The sequence below is a fragment of the Mesitornis unicolor genome, unplaced genomic scaffold, assembly GCF_000695765.1.
Source record: "Mesitornis unicolor isolate BGI_N332 unplaced genomic scaffold, ASM69576v1 scaffold38982, whole genome shotgun sequence".
Classification (NCBI taxonomy): domain Eukaryota; kingdom Metazoa; phylum Chordata; class Aves; order Mesitornithiformes; family Mesitornithidae; genus Mesitornis; species Mesitornis unicolor.
This window is the reverse complement of record NW_010167808.1, coordinates 1-13641: the sequence shown is the minus strand read 5'-3', so window position 1 is coordinate 13641 and position 13641 is coordinate 1. Positions and strand designations below refer to the sequence as shown.

At 51.8% G+C, this 13641-nt stretch overlaps 1 protein-coding gene across 1 annotated transcript; it reads right to left on the bottom strand.

The window, feature by feature from the left end:
* Positions 1 to 3887: 3887 nt before the first annotated feature.
* Positions 3888 to 13591, bottom strand: SNRNP40 (small nuclear ribonucleoprotein 40kDa (U5); the record flags this gene model as incomplete). Its single annotated transcript, XM_010178825.1, has 9 exons — positions 3888 to 4010; positions 5460 to 5563; positions 8729 to 8790; positions 9232 to 9314; positions 10060 to 10180; positions 11148 to 11270; positions 11733 to 11898; positions 12835 to 12928; positions 13462 to 13591. Coding segments are annotated over 9 exons (933 nt in total), but the record flags the coding sequence as incomplete, so codon positions are not given.
* Between the last annotated feature and the right edge of the window lie 50 nt (positions 13592 to 13641).

The window sequence follows — 13641 nt, the reverse complement described above, 5'->3', positions numbered from 1 at the left end:
CATAATTAGCCGCCCGCCTGCCAATCAACGTCAGCTCCCGCGGATCACCGTTAATGGATCGCTGTTCAGCCGGCTGTTATTGAATCGATAGAGAAATTAAAATGCGTTCACGCCATTCTTTCCGAGTTGTCATCTTATCTCGGCGTCTAGCGAAAAGCGCGGCAGATTACAGAATCCATCATCATTTAGCCTTTGTAGCTTGCAAAATTCATAATTAACGAAAAACTCCTATTCACTTGCTCATGTAATTTAATTAGTTTTCCATTAAATAGAGACTAACTATCATCTAATCCCCCAACAGAGCAAATAATTGTTTTCCATTCTTTTAGAAATTATCACTTGCTTATTGTAACTATCAAAATTCATTAGAAGCCTCGGAGCAGCAGTGGGAAAAGGTGGGAAGGACGGGGGTGGCAGGGCCAGGGTCACCCATGGCTGAGTGGGGACCTCCCGATGACGCCCCCATTACCAGCACCCAGGGCAGGATCTGGCCCGCAGCACCACGGGGTGCTCTGGGTACCGCATCGCCTCCGCCTGGGACCGCTCTGCCAATGCTGGTGCTGCCAAAGGGCCAAGAACTGGGATGGGTCAGGGGTGGGGACAGCCATGCAGGGCCATGGCAGGGGGTCACTGCCAGCCCCCCCCGAAAGGCTGAGGAGCACCCAGCAGCTCCCTCACCAGAGCAGCCCTATTGTACAGAGGGCTCTGATCTGGATCCCAGGACAGCTTTAATTTACAGTGGAACTCTCTCAAGCAAGTACCTCCCTTGGAGGAATAAACCTGGTTAAGAAAACAATTTTCTCTGCGCTCTCGGATTATGCCTTGAACGGTTTGCTGCTGCGATGCCCTGGAGCTGGCACGGCTCCGGCGTGGGATGGGAGCCAAGAGGGGCCCGCACTCCTTCGGGTGCAGCCAGCAGTGACTGGGAACCAGAGGGAAACTGGGAGAAACCAGGGGGAAACTGGGGGAAACCGGGGGAAACCAGCCCTGAGGCTGCCCAGCCCAAAACTTCCCCCGGATGCTCTGCTGTCAGTGCAGGGCATTGCCCTGTCCCCGAGGTCTGGCGGTGGTGCTGACCCTGGCAGTGTCCGTGGGGGACGCATGTGGGCACATTTGTGGCTGACGTGGCCGTGAGCGTGTGCGTGCACCTGTGTGTGAGTGCTCCATGCTGGCACCTGTGTGCGTGTGAGAGCGTTTCTATGTGCATGTGTATGCGTGCACACACCAATGTGCACGGTGTTTGCACGTGTACATGTATGTGCACACACACACGTGCATGTGCGTACTCTTGTGTGCACACGTGTGGCCATGCATGCATGTCTGTACTTGTATGCACACGCAGGGCACAGCCTTGCAGCACAGCAAGGATACGTGTGCTATGACCCTGTGCCAGCCCTGTCATGGGTGCCATCCCCCCATGGTGGGTCCCTGGCTCTGCTGGCAGCCCCCACAGCCCAGCAGCAAGCCCAGGGGAAGGCTGAGCCTGGGGGAAGGTGGCGCAGAGCTGGCGGTGCCCAGCAATGCCCAATGGTCTCTGCAGAGCACTGAACCTGCTGAGCTCCAGGTACCACCCCCAGAGCAAATTACATTAAATCCCCAAATTGTCCAGATGGGGCCATAGTTAGGATCCACTGAGCGCATGTCCCATCAGTGCCTCTCCAAAACCAGCTTCCAGTCTCTCCCGAGGGGCCAAAACGTTGGCACAAGGCCCACAGGCGGGCGGGTATCGCTCCGGCCTTCACTGGGGACGGTGACGGGCAGCGGTGGCTCAGAGCTGTGACCGCTCGCGTCTCCCTCCCCACCCTCCATCACCGTCAGAGATTTCTTTGATCCGCAACTCCTCAGCACTGGGGAACAGAGATTGCTCTCAGAGTGCTGGGATGAGCACAAGGACCTGCCTGGGCACCCACTGTTGCAGACTTTGCTGGTGCTCAGGTGGCAGTGGAGCACAGAGCTGGGTGATGCCCTCAAAGCAAACTGGCCGCCTGCCCCAGCACTGGGCTCACTCTGCCCCGGCTGCTCCCTCGGGGCCAGGGGATTTAGCGTTAATCCAGATCATTTCCCCGATCTGGGTCACAGCTCCTCGGCCGTCCGTGCTGACGGTGTCAGAGGCAGAGGGGGGTGGCACCCGGTCGCCCGTGGGAGGGGTACGGATCCATCCAGCCCCCATGGCTCAATGCTGGGAGCTGCCGGCTGCTGAGCACCCAGATCTCCAGGCTCTGCAGGACCCCTGGGTGCAGCAACCACTGCTCAACAAAACCCTCCAGGACTTGAGGCAGATCAATGCCCCTCCCTGGCTCCCCTGCAGGCTCTGGCATTGGGAATTAGGAAAGAGCCACCTTTTTTTCTTCTTTTAAACAAGGAAGATTCAGTAAACTGCAGGGTCAGCCTCAAAAGTCTCTCTTTCCTCTGACACTTGGCCTTATATTCAAATAAAACCATAAAACCTTGAGGATTATAACAAGATTATAATTAAGCCCTAAATCCACGAGCTTGCACCCTCCTTACCCCTCAGTGAGGGGACAGAAGCGTGGTGTCAGTCCCCAGGTGTAGGGTTCCCATGTTGCTGGCTCCAGGGAAGCCCGTCCCAAATCACAGCGCTCCCAGCTGCAGTGTCAGCTCCCACTGACCCACGTTTCAGGGCACGTTATTTAATACCTTGCAGAGTTAAAAATAAAATGCCCCCCTACCTCCAGCTTTCTCTGCCTGCCACTTCAGCTGAAGGGTGACTTGGCTGTGTTCAGATCACAGCTGGGGTTAAACCCATCCGTGCCTTCCCGTCCACCCTTGTCTGCACCCAAAGTCACTTTGGCTGCGATGATGCAGGAAGCAGGAGCAGGGACTCTCAAGGGGACTCTGCACTTCCCTTTTTTCCACACAAATTGTGCTGATTTCCTGGCTCTTAAAATACCTGGCGGCTGCAGCAGATTCCTCCTGGTCAAACACTGGCCGAGACTGCATGGGACAGACCTGGGCACGGCACTGCTGGGGTGGGGGCATCACGTCCATGCTCCATTGTCCCAGCTGAGCTGAAAGGCAGCGAGAGGTGAGAAATCCCTTATCCAGCCTGAGCCAGGGCAGCAAATGGGGGGAAAAACGGGGAGGAAAAAAGGCTGAAAGCTGAGGTGGACACATTCAGAAGAGAGATGCAGCACATGCTTTTCATGGCAACTTAATGAACATCAGCCAACGACCTGCAGTGGTTTCAGCCTTGTCAAAAACCCCAGTGAGGACCATTCCCTCCTGGCCTGACCCTGGGGCACAGTGAGCAGGAACAGAGAGGGGACACAGCCCGTCCGGCTCCTCCGCTGCTGAGCTCTGAGCACACCATGCCTGCCACAGAGATCTCACTCCCTGTACATTTATTTATAGCAGGAGGCTGGATTTTACTCAAAACATGAAGATAGGATTCAGTGGTAGCCCAATAATTATTTCAAGTGTGGTCATTTTTATTGCCATGAATAAAAAATAAGCCGCTCTTCTGAAGTTAACGTCTATGGTTTCCCCCGGTTATATGAGTGAGGGCCTTGATTTAGCACTGTACAACAGAAAAGTAAAGCACAACAATAAATCCCATCCACACAGTTCTTGTAAAAAGCTATCTATTTCAGTTCTGACCGTATAAAAAAACACAAGAGAAACTCGACAGGGAATATACAAGCCACATGTGGGTTTAAACAAATTTTACCAATTTCAAGTGATCTAGGTAAGGGTTTAATAGTCAGTGGTACAGCCAAAATGAAAATCCTTTCAATTCCAAATTTTCCCTCCTCCCCAAAGAAGGGGGGTGGATAAAAGCTGTACAGTGAGACCACGCAGGCGCTACAGCCTGCGAGAGGGCGGCTTGTCTCACCAAACTGCTTCAGTCTGTTCCCACTGCCACGAGTGCACCGGTGAGACGCAAGTCAACACCACTGCCGTCAATGGAGGATTGCGAGGGCACGAATCCCATCACCAGCTTCACTGGATCTCCCCCATGTACAGCCTCTTGTCGCTGGACGCCGAGAGAACTGCGGGAGAGAGGAGGGGAAAGGGACAGAAACAGGAGTTAAACACAACGGTTTGAGACCTCCACTAACGACACATCATCCCAAGTGAACGACCCCTTTTGCTTGCTGTAAGCCATCTAGACAGGCAAATTTCATTTGCTCCCCAAAAACACTTCACAGAATTACTGCTCTGACACCTCATCACACGCTGCACTGCGGCTGCCGTTCCCCTGTCCCAAGGCAGGCGTAACAGCGTAGTGCCTGTGATGTCTGAGCACTAAAACGGTAAAGAGAGGCACATAAACAAGCTGTTAACGCTCTCAAGCGTCCTAAAGCGTTATTTTCATTGCAAGGAGCATTGCAGGACTGCAGGCCGCTAGAGGGCACAGGCTGGCCAGGAAAGCCTCGCCAGGGCGTTATGATTTTACCAGAACAGGCAACAACGCAGCTGGCACCCAACTACACAACCGAACCACCTGCACTCAGAAAAGGCTCCTCAGGGGTTTCAAGACACGAGGGTGAAAAGAATGACCCAGAAGCACTGCTCTTGACACCAACAACGGCTTCATTTGAGTCCAGGAGAGATGTGGGGGATGTCTACACGAACCGCAGACTGGTGTCTGTCACCTCGCTGCTCCCTGTGCAGCCTCCCATGCAGACGAACACTGCGGAGCGGGTGCAGCGGTTCACAAGATTAACGTTCCCAGACGTTAACAGAAATCAATTGCATAACTCGTATGCAACGCTTGGATGGGTTTTTAATTTTTATTTTTAGCTGAGATTCACAAAAGAGGAGCTCAGCAGAACACAATCGCAAACAATCTGCTCCAAACCGGGGAGGAGAGCTCGCTCCCCTCCTCCAGCACGGTCTCCAATCTGAAGACAGGGCAATGAATAACCAAGGAACGAACCCATAACTCACTGCCCTGCTGCAGAGACTGTCATCCCCGGCACAACCGAGCTCTTGGCTTCACTTCGGGGTTGTCTCCTGTCAATTTTTGGCTGGAGCAACACAGTGACCTGGCCGATGGTGCAAGCGTTTCCATAGAAACAAAGAGCACCCTGTGGCCCTGCCTGGGCTGCACGCTGTGCCGAGACACCGAGATGAAACCTGCTCTTAGTTAACACACGGTGGTGAAAAGGGTTCTGAAAAAGCCCCCATGAGGATCGTCTGACCCAGTGCTGATACGTGGTGCCACCCACCGGACACCTCTGGAATGGGGCCAAAGCCTGCAGCACAAATCACCACCTCTGCTTCCCACAGCTTTGGGGTGCTCAGCCCAGGACCCCAGGGCACACCCAGCCCAGCTCCCATCCATGGAAGAGGAGCAGGCAGGAGTCTGCTACCCCTAAATTTCTCTGATACTTGGGGCTCAGGGCCACAGGCAATTTTGGGGCCATTTTCCAGAGGATCAGCACTTCAGCCAGCCCTGAAACCTCCCCAGCTGACTTGAGGTGGGGAGGACTTACTGATGGGTTCCTCCGGATGGAAAGCCAGTTCATTCACCGACCCAGCGTGGCCTGGCAGCTTGTACAAAATCCTCCTGGACGTGGTGTCCCACACGTAGACAAACCTACAAAAGAGCCATTATGAGTGCAGGCATTTGAGAAGGGAAAGCAGCTCCCCCCGACACCAGTGGCAGCAATTCACCACCCAGACTGAAATAGATGCAGCTCTTAGGGTGGATGAACAAGGAGCTTCTCAGGAGCAAAATGCTGCACTGCCAAATCCAGGAGAGCAGAGGTCTGAGCAGGTAGGAGCCAACATGAAATTCGGTGTCCAAAGCCTCACCGCTGTCACAGCCCAGCAGCCCTATTTCACCCCTCATGGCATGGAGATGAATTTGAAAGCATGAAGCTATAGAGCCCCTCTTTGTAGCAGCAGCACAGTGGGCTAAGGGAGAAAATTAGAATTGGGATTGGGGAGGAGGGTTCTCACTCTCACAAATATCTGCCTGCAAGCCCAGCATCACCCTTTGTTTGGGCTGGCTGGCAAGCAGGGAGGAGGAAGCCTGGGTGCCCCTCCAGCCCCTCTACAGTGTAATCTCTCACAGCCAACAGCTGCATCTCTGGATTTCTTCCTGCTGCGCCATTAAAGTCACAATTTACATCCCAGCATTTCTTAGGGGGCTGATCAGACTGCGCTGAGCCCTCTGGTTAACCTCCCGCAGGCCTCACCTCAGGCTCCCACACTGCTGAGTCCTGCCCAAGCACCACACCTTGGCCCAAGGGCAGTGCCAAAGCCACCGGGATCCTTCAGGCTGGAGGGCAGCAAGAAACTGCTGGCACCAGGCATGGATCAGCTTTTGGATTGCTCTTATAAATGGTCTGAGGTGGGGAAAATGGTGCCGTGCTGTGAATCACAGTGTACCCAAGATCACTGCTTGTCCCTCATGGGTGTCGACTGCTGCCTGCATGGTGTGGTCACTCCACGTTGCTCTGGGAAGCAGAGCAATGCTTTGCCCCTGGTTATGGCGAGCATCCATAGGAGTGGGAAGGATTTTTTTAAAATATCAAAATAAGAAGAGCCCCGAGCAGCATCCTATAACCCAAGCAAGGCGATGCTGCAGCCCACCAGGAACTGCATCCCTCCCTTCCAAAGACACGGCCTCGCCACATGAAACGGCATTTGTTACAAGGTTCATAGCTCTGCAAAAAAATCAGTGGCTGGGGAAAGCTGCCAGTTCTGGATTACACTCTGCCTTCTCATTTTGCTCTTTAGGGAGGTGACTGGCAGCTGAAATTAAATCTGCCAGGGCAGAAAAGGGAAGTGGCAGGGCAGTAATTGGCCGCGTTTGGTGTGAAGAGCAGCTCCGCTGCCTGCACACCCCAGAGGCACCACTACGGCTGTTTGCAGGGCACTGCAGAGGGTGGGGGCATGGGGAACAGCCTGGTAAACACGTGTAAAAGCAATCTACTGCATCACACTTCTCCAAAGGAGGGTGGCTGCAAATGCAACTGTGCATCCCCACATCTCGCCTGCACGAATTCAAACACGTTGGGCATCAACAGCCCTGCACGCAGCCCAGCCTCTGAATACCACGGCTGAACTATTTCAGGCTTTGCAACACAACCACCAATGGGTTCCTCAGCTTCACCTGCTCCTCTCCATTCATCAGGGCTTTGCAGACTGGGTGAAGAACAAGATTTGCTTTTACAATTACAGCCTGTCTTTTAGCTGAAATAGAAGCGAGCTTCCTTCCTCCCCCAAAAAAGCACTGAACCATTTATAACACTTGCTGGCTAGGCAAAGAGGGGCATTTGATACCAGCGCAGGGCAGATCTGCTTTGTTTGGAGCATTCATTTTCAGGCTGGTGCTATTCTCTGACATATTTTCTTTAAACACATAAAAGGGAAAAACTCAAGTCTGCAACTTAAGCCACAAATGTTACTTAAAGCAGCACTTCTTCAAGTGCAACTATTTTATCTAGCGGACAAGAGTTGTATCAAGTGCTTTCTCAGGGCAGTGTGCTGCTGTGTTTTTAATTTGGTATTGCAAAGCAGACAAGCACTTTAAGTAGCTGATTTTACAACAACCCTTCCTAAGGGTTCAACAGCAAAAAAACCCATTCAGGTAACTGTCCCTCCAACACACACAGCACTCCACGTATGCAGAAGGAGAGGGGAATCATTGGGGGACTGTTCTGTGCTCAGACAAATGAAAAGTTTGTTTAATCTTGCTCTGCTTTCCCAAAAGCCTTGTCTAACCTGCCCCGGGACTTGGCTGTGTGCTTTTCCCCACCATGTCCCAACAAAGCCGCTGTCAGACCACAGAGCTACATCAGCATCTGCAGGACCAAGCCCATGGCCTCAGACTCGCAGCCAGCAGAGGCATTCCTGGAGCCATTCCTCCCCCACATGCACCACTGTTACTGCCCAGCAGGACTGGAAAGGAGAGACACATCTTGGCCGCTTGCTGGGACAGCTGGCCCCGCTATATCTGGGCAGTGAGAGCTGAAGTTCTCCCTATCCTCTATCAGAAACTCGTTAATTTGGTGGTTACTACTGCTCCATGCCCTGGACTCCAGCCTGCAGGAATTCCTGTCTTGATGTCACTGAGAGTGCCTCTGGACTTGGTCCAGCAGCGGTTGGTATCCTTCACGGCGACCTTCAGTGTCTGGCACAGACCCTCTCCTGCCTCCTCCCCTACACATTTTGCTCCTCGGTTGCCTTAGTCCATAGGAGATCTAATTTAAAAGTCCAATAGGTGCTAATTTAGTCAGAACTTTATTTCTTACTCATTAATTAAAGTAAGGATCAAGAATGATCCTTAGAACACCACTGGTGCATCCTGCAAAGCACCACACAGCACCTGAACTGTTATTTGTGATCCTTATCAGTATAACCCCTCACTACAGGCATTTCCCAGGCCCCCTGCGTATTGAAAACTCTCACAAGCACCTGCTGATGTGACTGCAGGGACCTAACCACCAACAGCCACGCTCCCACCATCTGCTGGTCCTAGTGTTGGATCTTGTGGTTGAACACAAGCAGTAACGCAGATCTCTGGTCAGCTTCTGACAATAACAGTAAGATTCTACAACTGTACTCTGCTCCTCCACTGGCACAAAGGCAATAAAAAGACATCGCTATTGCAATCAGGGCAGACAACGCTCACAGAAGGGGGGTGTTTGGGTCTTCACACATCTACACACAACTCTGAGTCTTCAGGTTCGTTTCAGATGTGATCCAGCTCTTGCAAAACTGTTGGTGGCAGATGAACACAGTGGTAACTCACCTATCGGCCGATCCCCCTGCGATTTTACTCCCATCCGGGGACCAAGAGCACCTCAAGAGATTCTAAAAAAAAAAAACAACCAAAACCCAAAACATGCACAGATCTATTTCCAATGAAAGATTTCAGTTTTCCCCTTCTACTTGACTTAAAATCACCACGAGACTTTAAATATCATGAGCACCACTTTAATGGCCTCTCTTCAGAAGACGAGATGGTAATTACAGATTTTATTTTATTGCTGGAAACATCCAGTGCCTTGTTATTTCACACAAAGTAGATAGTAAATGTAGAAAATACTTAATTTACAGCTAATTACAGCTGAAGCAAGCAAAGAAATCTTGTTACTGCAGCTTTAATTGGAATCCCACTTTGTGCATTAATCTTTCTCTGAGTTCTTATTAAAGCCTTTCTGGTTTAAACTTGAATTTAGAAAACAATTTACAGAAAAGTTAATAGCAGCAGCATTTTACAAACAATAAGCTTTCGGTCTGCAGTATGCTTACCTTTTCAAAATTATGCACATTCCCCTGGAAAATCTTTACACATCTCTCTTTAGGGGCAAACGGTCGCACATCCCAGATGCGAACTGCAACAGAGAGCTCATGGTAATTAACTGGAGACAGCAGAGGCACGGGGGCAAGGTCAGCTTCTGGAAATGTCCCTTTTCTAAGACCTGCTGCTAACGAGCAAAGACCTGGCCATGCTCCTTGGTCTCTTCATGCCCAGATCTCCTCAGCAGCAAAAGAAACCAGCAGCTTTCTCCCGCAAAAAGGTTTAATATGAAAGGTCAAATGCAGGAATTTTAATTACACCGAGCCCAATGCCAACAGGAGGGGAAAAATCTAAAGCAACTAATACACAAACGAGCCACCATCTCCTTACATGAGCATTTGCTTTATTCTAACGCACTCCATCATCGTGCCTCTCATCCGATCAGCTTCGCTGAGCACCCCCACACAGCAGACAGGCAGTTTGGAAACTCTGCTGTCATCCCCTGCAGCAGGGAAGCAGCCAAACTGCCCTGACAAGAGCCAGACCGAGCCTGCGTTCAACTGTCTGTGCAAATAACGTGTGCCATCGCTTGTGTCCTCACTGCCCTTCGGGAGACGTGACAAACCCTTCTGATGCAGATGCTCCCTGCCTGCAAAGGACGTGGCTCTCATGGGTGTAACAAGAATTCAAGCTTTATCTGCAGAGCCAAACTCCCTTTCAACCCCCACACCTGGCTCTTGTTTTTCTATGCTGGACAATCTGAGCTGTTCCTTTCATACTGCCACGCCAAGCTAGCGTGAGAGAGCAGCGCCTGGGCTCTCACACCAGGCAGGACGTACCTGTGTTGTCCATGGCATTGGAGAGCAGGTAGGAGCCTTCTGAGCTCAGGCTGAGGCCTGTCACCGAGTCTGCGTGTCCTCGCATCGTGTAAGTGAGCTTGTTCTGGCGAAGGTCCCACACCTTTCAGACACAACATTGCCATTGAACAAAAACACAGCCAAGGCTGCTGGGAATGCTGTTTCTAAAGTGTTTCACACCAGTATTCAGCAGTCAGCTGATGACATCAGCTTTTGATTCCAGTTGGTGGAGTCTGAATGGCTAAAACATGAGGCTAGAATCTTATGTGTGTTGTAGGAAAACTGGAATTTGCCCCTTAGAAGACTTCTTACCAAACGTGCCCAGCCACGAAGGGGTTAAATGCCAGCAGCCCCACACGTGCAGGAACCCCTCTCTATGTGGCTACAGCTCCCCAGATCCCAAATTCCACTGACTGACGGCACAGAGCAGCAGTTGTCCAATCCCCAAAATTTCATGCTGTTCCTTCCCAAAAAGGGGCAGTCGGAACAGATCTCACCCCAGTGCTACGCTAAGCAATGGCTCTCTGACAAGGACGTGCACCCCACCCCTAGGTCAAGGCTGAGCCTGAGGCTAAACTGACGCTAACCATACAGCTATCGGGAGAATCTCAGTGCCCAGCTGAATGAAACACTGAGCTTGCTCTTAAAGAAGAACTTTCCACACAAGCAGGTGACTGAGTTGCAAACTGGAGCAGAGGGCAGAGGGTGTGGATGTGTCACCATGTTTTCTTTTACCTCATATATGGCTCTAGAGCCTCCGGGACGGGCACAGGCTGCCAGAAGAGCCAGCATTCCCGACAGGCTCCAGCGGGTGACGGCAGCGCTGGGATGCCTGGCCAGGAACGTCAGGACTGCCCAGGCTGTCACATGGCAAACAGCCCTGGAGCAACTCCCTCTGAGATTACTGGCCCTATATCAACAGCGAGGTCGGACACAGCACAACCGCGTGGTTTTTGTGACTGTAAAATTAACCAGCAGGCTTCCACATTTGTCCTTGTCCAACGCAAGACGTGACGGGATGGAAAAGGTGCGCGTGGCTGGAAAGGCACACGGGGACACCGCTGTCCTACCTTAATATCGTTGTCGATGCCTCCAGATATGATCTGATCACTGGTGTCGTTGAAAGTTACAGCCAAGACCTGGTATGTGTTCTGAAATGTCTGGACAGCAGCTTTTTTCCTGATATCCCAGAGCTGAAAAGACACGGCACTTGTGAAATACGGCAGCTGCACAGAGATACTTAATGCTAAAATAACAGGAAGTTGCACAGATACTTGGCAGAGACTCAGAACACTCTCCTGAAATTCCCTTTTAGATCTCAAGTGTTCTCCATCAAAATGTAACAAAAGTCTGGTGTGGCTGGGGCGCAGGAGGGCAGAAGGGGCCAGCGGGTGACATTTCCGTAACGGCTCGCCTTTCTCATGCTTTGTTAATGCAGATCAGTGGAAAAAGTACAACTGAGCAGATGAATTACAGAATTACAGAAAGAAAGGAGCAGCCAAACTTTACATTTCTAAATCAAAGTTATCAGATAATAAAATTAAAAGAGTAACAAAAGGCTGAATTTAACCCACTTAAATGGGAAGACCCCCAAATTCTGTCAGAGATCCTATCACGCGTGCACTCCAGGCCCTCTCCTCACACAGCACACTGACCTTCACTGTCCCATCATCGCTGCCTGTACAGACGAGCTGGGGTCCTCGCCTCGCCGGGTAACAGGAGTTCACGAACGAGGTGTGGCCCTTCAGCCTCTTCACCCTCTCGCCAGTCTCACTGTCCCACACAGCCACAGTTTTGTCTGTGGATGCTGAGAACAGCATGCTGCAGGGAAAAACCATCGAGTTCTCGGTTTTGGAAACATTTCTCCCCTCCTAGCTTTTTTACTCTTAAGTTCTTCAATCAATACTTGAAACATGCAGTGGGAGTGCACCGCGGAGAAGAATTTCCCCCATAGGCCAAGATGAGGGTGGTGTTTCAGAGGAGGCTGACTGGAGGCACTCCCAGTAACCCCATTTCTAAATACATATACATTGGTCTTCCACCTCCTCAGACACTATTTGAGATGACCACAGGAAGAAAAGCTCAGCAGCAGTGGCCCAGATGCAAGAGCTCAACAGCCTTTTAAATTAGCGATTATCTCACTTGTTTTCTTTCTCTCCCCAGTCTCTCCCAGAAGACTGACACTGATTCCCTCTGCTCCTCAGGAAACCAAGGGTACTGGTCGGTTACAGGTGAGCCCAGAACCTTTGTTTGGTCTCAAACCTTATCACTCTCTACAAATTCCCGAAATGCAGTTGTAGTGAGGTGGATGTTGGTCTCTTCTCCCATGTAACAAATGACAGAACAAGGGAAAATGGCCTCAAGTTGCGCCAGGGAGGGGTTAGATTGGACATTAGGAAAAATTTCTTCACTGCAAGAGTGGTCAAGCACTGGCAGGGGCTGCCCAGGGCAGTGGTGGAGTCCCCATCCCTGGAGGGGTTCAAGAAGCACCTGGATGTGGCACTTGGGGACACGGTTTAGTGGGCATGGTGGGGTTGGGTTGATGGTTGGACCTGATGAGCTTAGAGGTCCTGATGATTCTGTGATTCTACGATTCAAGCAGGCACCACTCCTTATCTGGGAAAGCCACACAAGAATTTGCCATGCATGGCCTGAGCAGGGGCGATGTCGAGGTGCTGAGGGACTCTGGTGAGCACAAAGCCCCTCCTTTCAGGAAAAGCCCTTCCCAAGGCCAAGAGCCGTCTGCACGCCACTCACCTGCCATCTGTGTTATAGTGCAGCTCCATGACCGCCCCGCTGTGTCCCTTCAGGGTGGCGTAGTTATCGCAGTCCCCGTAGACGTTCCACAGCACTGGGAGAAAGGATGGCAGAGGTAAGTACGTGAAACACAGAAATACCTGAGAGCTGTAAACGGAGCAGCTCTCCAGGCATTCAGCAAAACAATCTGTGTACCACCACCACTGTCATCTCCGAGCTTGGCTGATGTGCGGCCACAAAGACGCATCGTGTGAGCCCCGGAAGGACACACAGCTGGTTTGAGCCAATTTATGGCTTTAGATCAAGTTGAATTTATTAAGAAAAATAATAATCTTCACCTCAACAAGTCAAAGCATTAAAAACCGCATTGCTGCGGGCAAAGGCAGACTGACTGTAACCTGCACGAGGGATCACAGGGCTGTGACGACCAGGGCACGTTACCAGCCCAGCAGAGAGCCAGGAGGGCAGGGAGCTGCCAGAGGCGCTGGAAGTCGTTTCTTGCTCCCCTCCCACCGAAGCCCTTCACTCTCAGGACCCAGCAAGCTCGAAGGCTGAGATAAAACCCCAGCACAGACCGCATGAGCCCGAGATAGTGGTGATGGTGAGACGGTGGTGCCCGGCACTCACGGATGAGCCTGTCGAAGCCGGCAGAGGCGAGGGTGTTGCCGTTGGGGTGGAACTTGCAGCAGTACACCTCCCCTTCGTGCCCCGACAGCAGCATGATGGGCGCCTGCAGGGAGGAGCAGCGCGGCGGGCCCTGAGGGAGGCAACGGGGGAGCCAAGTGAGGGGGTGCCGCGGAGGGGAAC